At 35.9% G+C, this 17,073-nt stretch overlaps 1 protein-coding gene across 6 annotated transcripts in view; it reads left to right on the top strand.

The window, feature by feature from the left end:
• Positions 1-17,073, top strand: part of ARB2A (ARB2 cotranscriptional regulator A) — a 262,424-nt gene that overhangs the window by 10,246 nt on the left and 235,105 nt on the right. For 3 of the 6 annotated variants that reach the window (XM_071448712.1, XM_071448707.1, XM_071448708.1), the window contains 2 exons: positions 11,946-12,071; positions 15,323-15,424. In XM_071448712.1, coding sequence (XP_071304813.1) covers positions 12,011-12,071; positions 15,323-15,424 — 163 coding nt within the window. In that variant the 5' untranslated portion in view covers positions 11,946-12,010. Of the gene's footprint in view, positions 1-1,685; positions 1,782-11,062; positions 11,392-11,945; positions 12,072-15,322; positions 15,425-17,073 lie in introns of those variants that run through there. The other 3 variants (XM_071448709.1, XM_071448711.1, XM_071448710.1) reach the window with 2 other exon arrangements.

The following is a 17,073-nucleotide window of genomic DNA, read 5'->3' as shown; positions in this document are numbered from 1 at the left end:
TTAAGGGAGCATTTAATGGACCATGACACCCCCTGAGCAGCCCCTGACATGAATGTCCCACAGATGTGGCTTTTGTGACTGAACCAATTTGAGTAAGAAGATGGGTGTTGCCTCTGACCAGAGGTTTTTTCACCATTCACCCAAAACCTCTTCCTCCCTTCTTTGGTGGGTGGGGGGTGCCTGTACAAACCTGGCCTCAGTAGACAAGACAGCTGCTGGGCTTCATCCTCCTGTGGAAGTATTCTTCTCCCCCAGCCCAGACCTAAAAATAGTATAATTTTTATCTTAAATTACCTTACAGTCTAGGGCCTCAGCCTAGGGAGCCCAGACAGGATGCAGCTTTGTTGGTGCAGCTTTGTTGATGCAGCTTTGTTGATGCAGCTTTGTTGATGCAGCTTCACTACACAGTTTTAATGGACAAAAAGCCTTCGTAAAATGTTTAAGCCATAAACTACAGTATTTCAGTCTCTGACACCTGTCTGGGTGCCTGCTCCAGTGTTTGAGCCCCATTAGGTTAAGGAAGTTTTTCTTAATGTTTAAATGTCCAGTTGTATATTACCTTCTCACTGAACAACAATAGGAAGACTAGCTCAGTGGTCTTCTGTCTCCTCTGGCGTTTAATAAATACTGATTATACTCCTCCTACTCCACCCTGACTTTTCTCCCTGCTGAGTAGTCCTGTTTATCTCAGCCTGTGCTCAGATACCAGATGCTCCAAGCCCTTAACCATTTTTGCCGCCCTTTGCTGGTCTCACTTCAGTATGTCTGTGTCTGTATTGCACCTGGAACATCTGAAGCCATCACAGTATTCCAGATATGTTTAGAAGTGCAGAGTAGAGGAAAAGGATCATGTCCCTCCACCTACAGGCAATGCTTTTCCTAAAGCAGGATGTCATTGAAAGGATCTTCACTGCTTTGTTTCTTCAGGTCTCATTTTAAACGATTGGGAAACATTATATATAGTCTAGAAGATATTTCCTATTCTTTCTAAATTTTGGATTTTTCCCTTCCTAAGCTCTATTAGCTTGAAATAGTATTATGTTTTGTGAAGTTTCAGAGACAGTAAGAGAAAAGGTGTATTTGTTGGAGGGAAGAAATTTGCTCCAGCTGATTAATGCAAGAGTGATGAATATTTTGAAGCAGAGTAATTTTTACATATCAACATAAGTAGGTAATTGCTTTCCATTTAGTTTGTACCTTTTCCTTGGGGTAATTAAACACCTGGCTAGTTAAGACATACTTTACCAGAAATATAAAATTAGTATTACTATGCTGTTCTGGGCTTGGTTTTAAAGCACTTGAGTCTTAAGTTCAAAGAGTTACCTATTCTGCTTACATTTTGGGATTCTGTTAGTTTTGATTGTCTCTGAGGACCATGTTCTCTCTCTTCTTCCTTTCCCCATTTTTTTTAATCTTCGTCAGATTTTTTGGTCCACTTTCCAAATTTCTATGAAGTCTGCTAAACTTTATGTACATCAAGGGAGATGTATTTTGTCTAGCATTGCTGGTCTTTTATTCACAAGATTTTTGTGGGTTTTGTTGCTGTTTGGTGTAGGGCCTTTGTCAAATTATTTTCCATCTGTTTTCCACCTGCCTTTATACAGTAGCATTTAGGAACAAAACATGGTGAGTCTGAAAGTTTTGGTTTATTTAAGATTTTTTTCCTTTTTTTCCTTCTTCTCTAGCACAAGGAATTTAGGACAGACCATTTTTGTTTCTTTGCCCTATGTCGCATTTTTAAGCTGTTGCAACTGAAATGTTTCTTCCACTTTCATTTTGAGGTAGGTTAAAAATGTAAAATATTAGAGGGTTTGCTACATTATTGTGTGCATGTTGGCAGCATATTTTTGCTTGCTGTTCTGTAGCTGATATAGTACTTTCTTTTGAAGATTCATTTTGTCCTGTGCGTATACTGCTAATGTGACCGTGTAGTGCTCAGTACGGCATTAATTTAATTACAGAAAAAAAAAATCTTGTTTACACAAGGATACTTTATAGGTAGTGCTACTTTAGCACATATTTTGAAAATTGTCAGTTATTTGAGAAAATGTTTATATTGCCTATAACATGTTTTTCAGGAGTCCATTGTGCTCAGTGGGGCTGATGCTGCTTTGTATTTTTCCCCTTCAGCACACTGTTTAATGTATCTCTCCTTTTCTTGTATTAATTTTCTTCTTGGGAATCAATATGATCACCTGCTGTAGAGACTGATGTAAAGAATTTTAACATTAGTCCTCAGTAAAAATGTGTATTGTTCATGACTTCTTAGGGTGAGACATTATCTGTCTGATCAAAAGATGACATAGAGGTAAAATAATTTCAATTTTATTTATTAATTCAATTTAATTAATTAATTCAACTTAATTTCAATTTTATTTATTAATTCAATTTCAATAATTTCAATAATCTGTACTCTTTTCCTGTAGTTACAGTTTGTTTATTGATAAACACTGTTCTAGTTATTACATTTTTCAGCTACCATGCTATTCTAATTTCTAAGTTGTGTTTAACAGCAATTAATGGGGATTTTAAGAATTGAATGGAACAGAGAAACTGGAAAAAACTTACTTTGGGTTAGAATCAAAATTTCTTAGAAAGAGACTATTAAGCTTGTTTAGTTTACCCGAAGAAAGAGATAGGACTTGGCTGTGGTGTCTAATCATGTAAGTGAAACATAGAAAACTTAACATAAAAAGATGTAGCAATAATTAGTGACTGAAGCCTGAAGCCAGAAATAAATACAAAGGACAGTGACTAGCCTTTCGGAAATCACAGCTATTGATGGACTGTTTAGCTCTTAATAACTTGAATTTTGCCATGGATGCCCTTCTGTGAGAACTGCTGTAGTTAAACCTAAATTACTGGTCTTAGAGATTGGTAGCTGAGGAAAATAGAAGGCCTCTGTTTAAGAGGATGTAGTTGATTTTGAGGGACTGTCTGGCCTAAAACTGTGAACCTTCCAAGAAAAAATGGGGAATTTATAATGATTTTTTTTTTCCAAACTAGATTGCATCTCCCCGTGTCTTTCTCCTCTTGCTTTTATCTGTACCTTTGTGTTAGGCAGTACATGGGCTGATCCCTGCTCAATCAAATTCTGCACTTATAAAAATTAATGACAGTTTTTCTCCTTAGTAGGGATTCCTTCAAACTGGTAGGAAATACAGTGCTTTCAACAAAATGGACAAAGAATTTTGCAGTGTTGGTTTAGAATGACTCAAGTTGTTTTAGCCCATGTCTTTTAGTGGTTACTGCTAGGACAGAGTGTTTAGGCTTAAGGCTAAACCAGTCCTGTAGATGCATCTGTATAGCCTCATTGAAGTAGTTCATCAAAAAGTAGAATTTAATTTCTTCAAGGATTTTACTTTATAGCATGGAAAGTAAAAGTATGAGTATGTATGGCAAAGGGATTGAAAATAAAAAGAGAGCACTTGGTCCACGTTTTTTCCTTCAGGCTTTCAAATCAAAGGTGCAAATGAAAAGGCCGGATAATTGTCATAATTATCATCTGCATTTGTGGACATCTGTAATCCATCATGTAGGAAGACTAGGCTGGGAGGAATTGCATAAGGTTTAACAGAGTTAAGAGTGTGAAATTGTGCTGTGACAATGATAATTCCCAAACAGCAAGCAGGCTGTGGTATGACTGGCAGAGATGTTGTGTGTAAAAGAAGCTGGGGGTGCTGCTGGATGGCAAACTGAACAATGTGGCCTTGTGTCAATGAAGTCAAATAAATTCTCTGGTATTGGTAGGAGATGTGCTAGGGTGCTGTGTCTGGTTTGTCCCCTGATTTCAAGAGAGATATTGATGAAAAATTTGAGAAGGTCAAGCAGATAGCCACCAGGATGATTTGCATGTTAGAAGGATGATTAGCACGTTAGAGAGCTCAACATTTGGAGAAAAGTTCAAGAAAATTGTTTAGGTTGGAAAAGACATCCTCAAGTCCAGCTGTTAACCCAGCTCTGTCAAGTCCCACCAGAAATGATATTCCTAAGTGCCACATCCACACATCTTGCAAATCTCTCCAGGGATGGTGATTCTACCACTACCCCAGGCAGCCTGTTCCAGTGCTTGACAGCCTTTCCAGAGAAGAATTTTTTCTAATACCTGATCTAAACCTCCCTTTGTGCATCTTGAGACAATTTTCTCTTGTTATTTGTGAGAAATGCCCAAACCCCACATTGTTGTAGAGAGCAAGAAGGCCTTCCTGAGCCTTCTTTTCTCCAGGCAAAACATGCCCGGCTCCCTCAGGCAATGCTCATAATTCTTGTGCTCCCAACCAGCTTCGCTGCCTTCCTGTGTACATGTTCTAGCACCTCAGTGGAGAGACGGCTTGGAGAGGTTTCATCAGTCATCCAGTAGATAGAAGATAGAGAAGCTGTGAAAGAGAAGCTGTTTTCTGCTCAAAAGGGTGAATAGTGAGAGCAGAAATTTCATCTCAGTGTAGGGAAAAGGAAATTTTGGAGTAAGTTTCTGAAAAGCATGGTTGAATCTCCCTCATTTTTAAGGCTCATCTTGGCAGCACCATAGCTTACTTGATCTAAAGCCCTGTTAAAACCTAGTGAAATAAGGTCCAAGAGAAGGTTGGAGACTAGATAATTTCCCAAGATCTTTTCCTGCCTGGACTACTCCATGATGCTGTGGTCACAGCTTTTTGTCAGGCTTGGCTCTGGACTGAGATCAGGCAGTAGCAAGCTCTGTAAATAAGTGTGGTTACAATTACTGACAGGTACTTGATGGGATTTTTTTAATATAAATATTGTATTTTTAGTTTTTAAAGCTGAACCAGTAAAGAAAATAAAACTTGCATTGCTTTTTTATTTTTGTTCTTTTTAATGTTACATGAAAGAAAAGATGTACTGATATGGAAGAAAATTAAAAATGCAAGTTTGATGCAGTCAGAATTAAAATATCAAGTTATTTAAATATTGAGCTAAAAGGAATCATGTATTTATATTATTCAAATTATATATAATATATGTATCTATATCTGTGTTGTAGTGCTATATTATGACAATCTAGCAGAAGTAGATCTCAAGGCTGCCGGTGTTTCACAGGGGTTCTTGCTTTGCTTGCCAGGTAGTTGAAATTAAGCAGTACTTGGTTCAGCTGGCCATATAGCACATGCTGCCTCTCAGGCAGGGGGCAGAGCAAAGACAGTTGAGGTACTATATTAGTAAAGCTTGCAGAAATCATAAACATTGAAGAAGCAAGTGTTCTACAGGAAGAAAAGCTGTGGGAAGAGCTGTATGGCAGATCTCTTGGGGCAGACATTGCCACAAAGAAGAGGTATGTACACTATGGGGATTTGGGCTTTTTAGTCTGATTCTGAAATAAGATAACTTGACAACTGATATCTTCAGTAGCCCTGCATGCTCTTTTCAGTTGTGGATGATTTGATTCTGCATAGTGTTCATCTCTTTTGTATATTTTTGTGTTGTCTGCAGTATTTGCATTAGATGCAGAGTAGTCAAGTGAGGTGGTGATATATATTTGCATCTGCACATTCCAGAAGATGTTGGAGGAAACAGATGTGTTGTAGAAAACTGAATGTGCCTCTTACCTTTCTTTACCTCCTTTAGTGCACCTCTCAGCACAGAGTCTGAGACAGAATCACAAATACCTTGCTGTTTATAAAGATCTGGGCTATAGACCTGGATGCATTTCCATCTGATTTGAATGTGATCTTTTCAGGAGTCTTCAGTTCATGGCAGACAATCCTTCATAAAGTTGTGCTGTTACTGAAGAGCAAAGGAGGAGAGGGAAAAAATGGCATTTTAAAGTACTAGACACATAGGCATATGTCTAGGGGTTTTTAGCAGCTTTTGATGGTGGCCTGAGCAGAAACCATTTCCCTAGAGTTTTCCAGTTTTTCTCTCTTTCTTCTGTGGCATTCTGGAAGATTACTTTGGTGTCTCTTGTAAGAGAAGACTCTATTAATAGTCTTCAAGTTTTTCTCTGTTCAGAGGCATATTTCTCTCCCAACTGACTCATGGGATTTCTTGAGAAAAGATGATAAAAAAAAAATAAAAATTCTGGCTTTGTCCTGTAACTGCTTAGTATGTGCAGAGATGAGGCTATTGAGAGTCAGTCTTCTTCACTCCGTCTTTCAAGTCAAAATCCTATTAAAACCAGCAATACAAAGTAAAAGCATCTAAATCTCATCCAAACACAGCTTTTTTATAAACTATCACGGGGCAATTTCAGCTACATTATGAAGTAATGTTCTACCAAATCCTCATAACTCCTTGTAGTGTACACTAGCTGGAAAACCTTATTCTGTAAATAAGGAGCATATACAAATAAGCACACAACTGTTTTCCAAATTGCTTTATTGTCTCTTTTTTTTTTTTTTTCTTTTTTTCTGTCCTCATCAGCTGAGATATAGGCCCATTAAATAATGGAAAGGAAATCACCCACTAATTATAGCATTATTGCATATTACATGGACTTTTCCTGGTGCTTCAATTGCAGGGTTCTTAATAAACATTAATTCTTTGGATTTTCCCTCACATCTGCGGTTTGTGAAGGATTTCTTCCAACTTTTTAGAGGAAGGTGATGGTGAAGGCATCTTGAAATTAATGTCTTAGTCATCAGTGTCCATTCATTTCAGGTGCTGTGATTAGGAAAGCTAAAGAAGGTTCTTTTTATTTCTTAAAGCAGGAATCCAGGCTGAATTTCCTGTCCAGGAAATGAGAAATATACAAAAAGAGGTTATCTGCAAACATTTTATCTTTCAGGCATTGGGTACAAGTCACCTGCAAATTTTTTCTCTGAATAGGATTCTCTGGGCAGCATTCTCCCACCTTACTGCTGGGTCACTTTTTCTGTCCCCAGAGTTGATGGCCTAATTCATTAGGTAATTGTCTGTTTAGGTCAACAGAAGTAGGGTCCTGTATACCTAATAATTGATAGTTTGCATATTTAAGAAAGTACTGTATTGTGGTGTTGTGAATTAGGCACAGTAGGTGGGCCAGTCCTTCCTCTGGCTGCAGCTTCAGTCTCCAAACAGTGGATGGGGCAAAGAACTGGAAGGCTGAAAGTGAGAAAACTCATGGATTGAGATAAAGACAATTTTATAGGAGAAGTAAAAGCTGTGCACACCAACAAAGCAAAACAAGGAGTTGCAAATACTTAGCCATCCTCAGGAAAGCACAGCTTCATTGCATGTAATGGTAACTTGGGAAGACAAACACCATTGTTCTACACATTCCCAGTTTCTTCTTTTCCAAGTTTTTATTGCTGTGTGTCAACATGTGGTTAGTGGTCAACTGTCCTGGCTGTGTCCCCTCCCAGCTTCTTGTGCACCCCTGCCTGCCTGCTGGCAGGGCAGCACATGGAAGCAGGGGGAGCCCTTGATGCTGTGTGAACACTGCTCAGCAGTGTTAATGATGCAGTTTTCAGCACAAATCCAAACCCTACAAGCTACTATGAAGAAAACTGACACTCCTGCTTGTGTTAATATGAGTATGCTTATGAAGGTAATTTTCAGCATTTCAAGGAAGTTAAACCAAAATCATTAAAATGTTAATGTGTGGAGTTGGGTGGACTCCACTAGGTATAATAAGTTGCTGACACATCCTGCTAATGCACGTGGCTCCTAGTCATCCATTGTTTGAAGTTACGGGGTAAATAAAGCTGGAAGGTGGTTGCTGTGCTACTATATCAAACTTCAGAGCAGACTGCTGTTGTGTACTTTATTAGCAAGTTCTACCACCATTTGGTAGTGTACACAGATCTACTGAGATTCAGGGGCTTAAGGATCGTTGCCAGTTTCTTTGTATTCTAAGTGGTTACTTCTGCCCTTCTAGCATTTATTAATCCCTTCCTGTGCACCTTTCCTCTGCCTTTTGCAGTGGTATGGAACATGCTCTGGACAACTAGGTAAAGTTTCTTGAAATTTTGGTAAGTCTTAGTAAGTCTGTGTTAAATGCATGAGAAAGGCCATTTTAACTTCAACAGAGCAGGACAGGCTTTAAGGTTAATTAATGGCAGGAAGCACATACTACTAAGTTGGTCCTCTGATCCTAAATTTCTGATCTCTAACATAGAAATGCTGTCTTTAACATGGAGGTGCTGTAGCTGCTCATTAACATCATCAGAACAGACCACAAGATGCTGTCTCTGAATCTTCTTATACTAGAGGTAGACATTTTCAAAACCATTTAGTCTGAAGCAGACTGGAAATAACAGCCTTTCAGAGCTGGGTAAACCAATAAGCACTTAAAAATACATTCTTTTAAGTGAGGGAAAGTGAAGTACACCCTTAATTGATGCAGTTACTGATGCCATCTGTAGTGCCCCTAAAGTGGGAAAAGATAAAATCTAATTAGAGAGAAAATACTGCTAAGATAAATTATTGAGGTTTTTGCTTTATTGAGACAATACCAACTAGGCACTTGAGGCAAACTGTCACCCAGTCATCTCTTTGAAGAAGAATTGGGTCTTAATCGGTCATCAGCCACATTATACAGATCTAACCCATACTTGTTCCTAGCTTGCTTGGGATGTCAGTTTACAAAGAGTAGGACTCTCATTCTATTATATTTTAATAAAGGAGTGCAGTACAAAGAGGCATTCTGGTAACACCTACTCATTGTATCCAGATAAGCCTGAAGGACTTGTGCTTTTTGAAGATACTTGTATGTTTTTTTCTTACTTCTGTCTTGTTGGTAATGCTACAGTAATTTATAGCTTTTCTTTGGAGTATTTGTTATATTGACTTAGCTTCAGGTATTGCTAATTTAGAGCAAAATATTTTTTTTGTCTCTCTTTTGTCTGCATTTGCACAATGAAGAGCATTTTAAAGTATGTTGAAACCTGTGTATGTGTACCATGTGTATGGATATGATATGGTGTCATATGGTAACAGTTTGATTTAAAAAATACAACTGTTATGCCATCACAAGGTCTGTAGTCCAAGCTTCTAATACCACTTTACAACATGAAATACCTGTATGTTCTCTTATGTGTGTGTTTTTAAACAATTAATTTTTTGACCATTTGTTTTGAGTCTACCAGTTTCTGTAATTACATAAGCAGGGGTATAATGAAAATGCAGCCTCATTGGCTCATGTGAAACCATGAAACAAGAATATCTGTGTCAAATTATTTTTAAGTATTGCAGAGGATAGAGTTAAAGAGGCACAGAATGTGTATAAGATACTTTATGTCAGAATATGTAAGCTTTCATGCATAAGTGAGATACATACAAGTAAATATACGTAAACTTATTTGCTGTAACTATTTCTTCGGGTGAAATAGTAACTTGTGCTTTAGGAGATATGCTTGCGGTATGTATAAAAAAAACCCCACAGAGGTGTTTTCAAAAGACTAATCTAAGTAATTGTATGAATAACACACTTAAGAACATCAATACAATAACACATTTAAAGTCTGTATTTATTACAAGAAACTTGATGGCATTTAGGAATTATGTGACGTGGTCAGTATATGCAGTTGAAGATCTGGGATTTGAAATTAGTACCTAGAATAAACTGCAGTTTGAAATGAATGCCTACAATTCCTGCTTTGCCTATATGGAACCATTCAGAATTTCATAATTTTCTATTGTTTATTTTTTGTACCATCAGTAGTGGATTTGGCACCTCTCTGTCAAAGAAAAGAAATCCAACTCTCTCAAGTAATTTATTCTCTTAGTTAATTAAACAGGTATCACTGAGGGATTCCAAAACATCCTGTATTCACAGAAACAATGCATAATGTACTGTGTACTTGTTCCATCCTCATTATGATATCAAGTCCTGCCTCCAGTGGCTGCTGTAACAGTTTTTTACTTTGTCAAAAAGAATTGTAAATTCTGTCTCACAAAGCTAAATTCAGAATTATTTATTCTGGTGCTTTTAGCTTTGCAGTTGAACTGTTATCTACTCAGTGGCAGGGTCTTCATCTAATAAAGGAAGAAGAATGGTATCCCTGACAGAGACAAGAATGGCAAAGATTCCTGGTCTCTGCACTGATTTATCTGATCAGGGGGTGGGGTCTCGCTTTCCAAGGTAAATCTGTTCAGATAGATTTTATGTTTCTTCCCTTAGCTAACAACAAATATTTGAGGACCTGTTTGTATTTTGTTAACCGCATTAACTGACTTATACCAAATGATGAATTTTTGAATGTTGTATAGGGAGAACCACTCAATTTCATATGACTAGAGTAATTTTAATCTGGGCTATTACAAAACACTATCATTGTCATTTTTTAGTATGTTGAATAATTTAAACTGAAATTACTTTCTTTTCTATATGCTTTACTAGAATATGCTGGAATTTTTTAGAATATATTACTATATAGAATATAGTGGGCTGCAGGTGTACAAACAAGATGGACAAGATTTTGTATTTGGTAGTCTTTTTTCTGTGGACTGCTTGGAAGCATCTGAGGAAAACATTTAATACCATCCATGTGTGGGAATCAACATTTGAATCACAAATATTTACATAATAATATTAATAAAAATTAATAATTATTAATATTTACATTGACAACATTATAGGTTAGAAAATGCATAAAAAATCTCAGTGGTTTTGCTGTTGTTTTTGTAATTGCTTTTATGAGTGGTGACTGAAGGGTTGGACAAAAGATGCACATTCTAACTGAATCATGTCATAATTTATGAAGTACTCACTATAAACAGACCTTTCCTTTCCAACTCATTTGAAGTTGTGTCTTTAAAAGACTCTTGTAAAGTGTATTGCTGTTTCCCATCAGCTTTGTCTGAACAACCTTTACAAAGGAAGGTGTCAAAGTCTGCCATAGTTCCAACTTGTAAAATGGATTATTGGACTTTCTAGACCCACAAGTTTAAAAGACCAAATCACAACAATCCTTCAAACCCTCTCCTTAGTTCATAACTCACACCTCCTTAAACTGCTGTATTTAATATACAATATACAATTGCTCCTTTAAAGTACAAGAAAATGTTTAATAGGTTTTGTCTACATAGAATAGAAAAGTAGTCTTTATTATGCTAAGTTGTTGTTTTTTTTCTGCTGTCTATGGAATGAACTGCTGTTACTTAATCATTTTGGTGTTCCTTCTTGCAGGTCTGAGTGTTAGGGAGCCAATAGTACAGTTGGTGAATCCTGTTACTGTTTTGACAAGTTACAATAGAGTTCATACAAGCTCATCAATGATGAAGTACATGAGGGAGAAGAATAAAACAAGTTGGTAATGACTGACACATGAAACAAAGAACCAAAAAAAGATTAAGGGAATAAGAGTTCAATGCACTGAAGTCTTTTTATTGAAAAGGAAGAAGCAATTGTGATTTGGTAGTTCACTCCCTTGGTGTCAGACTCAAGATGAAAGAGTTTGTGGATTTGAATGTCTGGTTTGCCTTCTCTGCAGAAGAAGAAATTTGGAAATAGATTTTGTATGTAAAGTCTTGTCTTGAATTTACACTGAGATTTGTTCTGTAGCTAGACAAATGTAGCTTTGTATTTTAATACATTTATAATACAAATGCATTTCAATACCAGTAATGTATTGTGGAAATCACAGTGGCTTAAAATTGTGTGCTTCATGTACCTTTACTAAAACAAAACTATATAGTACAGTAATGACAACAAAGTGGAGTTTTTGAGGAAGAAAATCCATAAAGATTGTGGAAGTTCTGTTGATTGTCTTTTGTTTTTCTTGTATCTTCTGTTTTGGACTTACAGGTATTGCGCTTCTGTAAAAGGCTTATTGTTTACTGATGCTACATAGAATCAAGAAGGAAGTAGTTTTGATTAGGTAGAAGTACTTTTAGGATTAGGGAGAAGTATTGTTCATTCTTGTTAACTTGAATCTTTACCCAAACTTGCTCAGACTTTGGGCTTATAATAATCAGAATTTTTTTTTTTGGTGATGTAAACAGTAGCAGACAAGAGTTGTTGAAGGAGAAGTCAGTAAATTTATTAATTTCCAACTCTTGTTCTTTTTCAGATCATCCTTTGAATATTAATCTACAGTTACCTCAGTATTTCAGAATTTGTACATAGTTTGGGTAAATGATGGCTCAGCTCCAGCAAGGAGGTCCAGATGAAAAAGAGAAGACCACTGCATTAAAGGGTATGAGTCTTTTTTGCCTTTTTTTACATATATTGACATTTCAGAAATTATTGTTTAGGAAAGGAAAATAATATGATATAGTTATAAGTTAGAGCTTGGGAATTAACAATACTAGAAGAGACTCTTAGTCCACCTGTGCTGCTGCTTATTGTCTAACAGTGTGTCCATTTATCAGTATTTTCATAAGATGGTGTAAAACATAATGATATATGGTAAGGAGTAACAGAACAAACTATTCATTGCTTTTTAAAATGTTCATAATTGTCCTTTTAGAAAGTTGACTGGCTTTTATGTTCTTAGTTTTCAGAAGTTTTGATTTAATTTGGGTGATGCTTTTGTTTTATACAAAAGTTATACAACCATATTACAGCTTTTAGAAAGCTCTCAGACTAGAGTGCTAAAAGGAAAAAGGCTTTCAGGACATTGATATCCATATTGGTTTTATAAAGTTCCCTTTGTATGTTTTAAAAACTTAACAGATCTAAATGACGTAGGGGTAAAAATAATTTACATAAATGGCATGTTTTAGATAGTGGCATTCACCTTTGGAAGTACAGGAAGGTGGTTAGACCTACAAGTAAACTAACCAAAGTTAAAGTTAGTTGGTTTAAGTGTTTGCATCGCACAGTTGTATTCTAAATTGTCTTTCAAAGGAGAAAAATAACATAGCTTACCACTCAAGTGTACATCCTGGATTTCTATCAAAGCATTATTAGAAAGCAGTGTTCCATTACATGATGATAGATGGCCTTTCTTCAGTTGCAGCTGAGTTTTTGTGAGGTATTTGGTGAAAACCATGTAGTGCTTTAGTGCTTTTATAAAACTTTGTGCCAATTCTGTCCAATTAGTATCTTTTGAGGAAGCTATAGTTCAGCTTTGGAAGTAAACTCCCATTTTATACATGGCATTAATTTAATTATCTTTAAGGATTAGTGTTAATGATGTGATTGAGTGATTTTCCATTTAGCTATAGAAGGTCTCCTGCAGATCACTCAGTTTTCAGCTCTGTTGAACTATTTCAAATTGAGTTAGAAAGTCCAAGACCTTAGGTAAGAATAGTAGATCAGATTTGGAAAGAATTGCTAAGTTGTAAGACACTTTAGATAATTTTCATTTGAAAAGTTGCACAAGAAAAAAGTGAACGTGTCAGTGGTTTCAGCTCAGAACAGGTTCAGTTTTTCTTAGTGACTGATGAAAGCTGTAAATCATGACAAGCTGTACCTACTGTGAATCAGCATAATATACTTCATATACTATGGTCCTTGATACTCAGGAGATTGATTTTTTGTTGTTGTTGTTGTATAGTAAGTGACACTTCTGTGTAAATACATCTCAAAATAGATCATGGTAAGATGGTATGGAAACTCAAGTGAAATTAAATTCTAGGGATGCAGTGTGACTGGAGTCTCCTCACCAAGGAGAGAAAGATGTGCTAAAGACTTGCTACCTTGATCTTGTCAAAGTACAAAGGAAGAAAGGAGACATTTTTTACATCCTGTTGTGGGAGACTTTGACAAAATTATTTTCTTTTTCCATATCATTTGGTTGAGAACCAAAGGAGCTTCTGCAGAACTTCCAAAGGACAGTGCACAAGAACAAACACGTAATTGCTTGCATGAATTGAATTTCAGGGGACTTGCTGTTAAACAGATATGATGTAAAAGTGAGCTGTAGCTGAGAAAGACAGATTTAGAATCATCCAATCAGTATCTGGTATTATATAGACATTTAGATGCTACAGAGATACTAAGAAGCCATAGTACTTGTTGGAAAGAGGTTGAATTTCAGCAACCATACCAGATGGCTTTTGGTCCTCCAGCTTTGCCCAGTGGAATCACTCAGAAGGAAGAGTTGGTGACAATCATGGATGCTGGAATAAATGTAAAGTGAACTTGAAGAGTTGTAGAAGTGCAGGTCAAGGAACTCTCAAGAATGTTAAAGATAATTTTCAGTACATTTTAAACAGTAGAAATTCCAAAGTGTTGAATGTGTCAATCCTAAGTTTAGGTAATGTGGGTAGCCTACTGGCAACAAGACCAAGCAAAAATAGTGGTACAAAATATAAAAATAATTGTTTTAAGTAATACAAAGATGGAAACATAGTTAATGCCGAATGAAACTTAAAGAAAATTAGTCTTTTCAAATGGTTTTCTTTTTCTTGAGCTACAGCGTTGGATAATAATAAAGGTAAAAATCCATATACTTAGAACACTTAGTGTATTTCCTTGGTAACACATAGTATCTTGATTTATGAAATAATTATAGTTCAAGTCAGTTTAGCACTCTGGAACAGAATGTTTGTGTGGTCTTCAATTTCATCTAATGAACAAGTAGGAAAATGTATTTTGGTGAAACCCTGCTGAATTGTTTTCTTGTTTCTTCTTTTTTTTTAAATTAATAATCAGAAAATATGTTAGATGCATAGCACTGCATTGTGTGGGTGATATGCAATGAGAAGAGATCATTGTACACTATTACCTGTTCGCAGTAATTGTTTGGTAGTTACAGGTAGATGTAAAGATGTCCCCATAAGTCTGCCTCTGGTTAAATGTAAATCCTTAAATCTAGGGCAAAGAATGCTAAAATTATGCTAATTTTAGTGTACTTGCATTGGTTACGGTATGTAGGCTGTACCAGGCCATACAGTCCTAATCTGAAAAGGATGTGTATGCCATGGCTTGCTGTAAAGTGGATGGAAGTTTCTCTACCTTGAGGGCTGTTAAAGGGGTTGAGCGAAGGATTTAGGCCTAACAGTCTGGGTATCAAAGAGGGGCTGAAGACTGGTGTGGTCACACATCTGATGAATGCCAGTCAGATGATGTCCTCAGATAATCTGAACTCCTCAAAAAGACATTTAAGACGCTATCAATTATTTGAAACTGAAGCTAGAGAACTTTATGTTAAAACCATGATGCATACCTCAGAGACTTACTTTCTAACATTGAAGTAATGAATCATTGAAACAAATTGCTAAGTCTTTGGTGACTTCCCTTTCTCTGGACATTTTTAGATTAACATAGAGATAAATAGGTAGATAAATAAATAAGTAAATAAATGAGTATGTGTACAGGCAGTGAAGTCCAGCTTTTGAACCTTGAACAGGATTTCCATAACACTGTCCTGTGTTTAGTAATACTGGGATATTCTTCTGTCTGTAAGATCTACAAATATCAGCAAATGCATTTTTTTAGTGTTAGAAAGGAAATAAAAGACACAGTATGCATTATGTATTTTTTCTTTTTCTTTTTTAGATTTATTGTCTAGAATAGACTTGGATGAATTAATGAAAAAAGATGAGCCACCACTTGAATTTCCTGATACTTTGGAAGGATTTGAGTACATTTTTAATGAAAGTAAGTCATACATGCTTTGTAAAGAACATATGTAGAATAATGTTGAGCAGTTATCAGAAGTTGAATTATACCTTATAAGTCCCTATTAAAATTTACTTTCCTGCTAGGATTGAAATTTTAAGCTTTAGTGCTGATAGACTTGTAAATCTGAGGCCTGTTTTTTATTTCATACAATTATTACAAAAATCCCTCATTTCATACAATATTGTGGAGTTGTACTGGACCTACTTTATGACGTCCTGTTTTCTGTTACAAAAATGTTTTTGATACAAAAAATTCTGAAAGCAATTTCTGTAGCATTTAAAAATCAGAATTAAAGATTGGTCACTCATTTAAGGAATGTATTATTTCCTGATTCATTTTTATTTTTACAGAAGAAGTTGTTTTTTAGATAATAACTTGTCCCAGCTATTCCATTAACACCAATAGGAAAACACCTATGTATGTTGATAGGAGAATAAGCAATATGATAGACTGTCTCTTCTGGTATGGAACATAATTTTGCATTGCAGCCAAGTGTGTCACAACTGCAAGCAAGTACTTCCAGCTAGCTCAGTCTCTGTGTTAAATGACTTAGTATTTATAATTTCCAGTGCACGCATTTTAAAACCCAGGTGAGAAATGAACTTCTGAGCTAAAGTAATACCAGACTGCAGGAAGTGACTCTTTCATGATTGTTTAAAACCTGTGGAACAAATGGGAATGTTTACAATTTTACTTCTTTGCAGTGCCTGCTCTGTGAGCAGAGGAACTTTAGTTTCTAAATCTGCCTGTTTTACATCTTACACTTTTAAAGGAAAAAAAAAGAGCTTTTCTTTAAATGATAGTCATTTATGCAACACTTAGCTTTTTAATACCCTGATGGCTTTCACAGGTAGGTACTTAGAGACTAAAAGTGTCATGAAAGTGATGCTCTTTCTTTGATGGAAGGAGTTCAGCTCTGTCACTTTTCAGCTCCTTATTTTTAGATCTGCACAGTGTCTGTCTTCCTTACTGACTTCAGAGTTAATGGTTCATATGTAGCTGATAAAAAGGGCTGAAATTTGAATTTTGGGGAATGAATTATTTTACTGAATATTCCATTACTAAACTTCACAGCCTGAGTGATTTCCATAGAATGGAGGAAAACCTATTACATATGCTAAGGGTCAGCAAAGCAAAAAAGTCACCATTTTGCTTTTATACATTTAATTCAAATGTTCAGTTGTATATTTTTATGTCTTAATCATGCTTCTTTTTATGGTGGAAAAGTACAGAAGTTCTTTGTTAGATTATTTAAATCTGAATAAGGCAGGGGTTCCAGAAAGTCAAATGAAAAATGTAGCAGATATTTGTTACTTGTGGCGAGTAAATACATGAGCCAAGTTCATGTACTGTTGAATGGCATATTTGAAGAGTATGTATCTGAGAAGAAGCAGCTGAAAGTAAAGTTATTATGAAAAATATGAGAAGGAGGATGTTTGAACCCAGCACAGGGGTAGGAAACTGTGGAGAAATACTTCCGTGGTACCTAGTACATGAGGTAAGGCAGGTCTGGAAAAAAGTTAAATCAGCAGATAAGCATAACTATTAGACATCAGATAACATAACATAGACATCAGATCTTAAACATTTTATTTAAAGCATCAGAAATCAAAGTGTAAAAGTTC

Source organism: Agelaius tricolor, unplaced genomic scaffold, assembly GCF_023055355.1.
Source record: "Agelaius tricolor isolate 1412-34295 unplaced genomic scaffold, bAgeTri1.0.p SCAF_27, whole genome shotgun sequence".
Lineage (NCBI taxonomy): Eukaryota > Metazoa > Chordata > Aves > Passeriformes > Icteridae > Agelaius > Agelaius tricolor.
The sequence above is the reverse complement of the archived record's forward strand: the minus strand, read 5'-3'. Positions and strand labels throughout refer to the sequence as shown.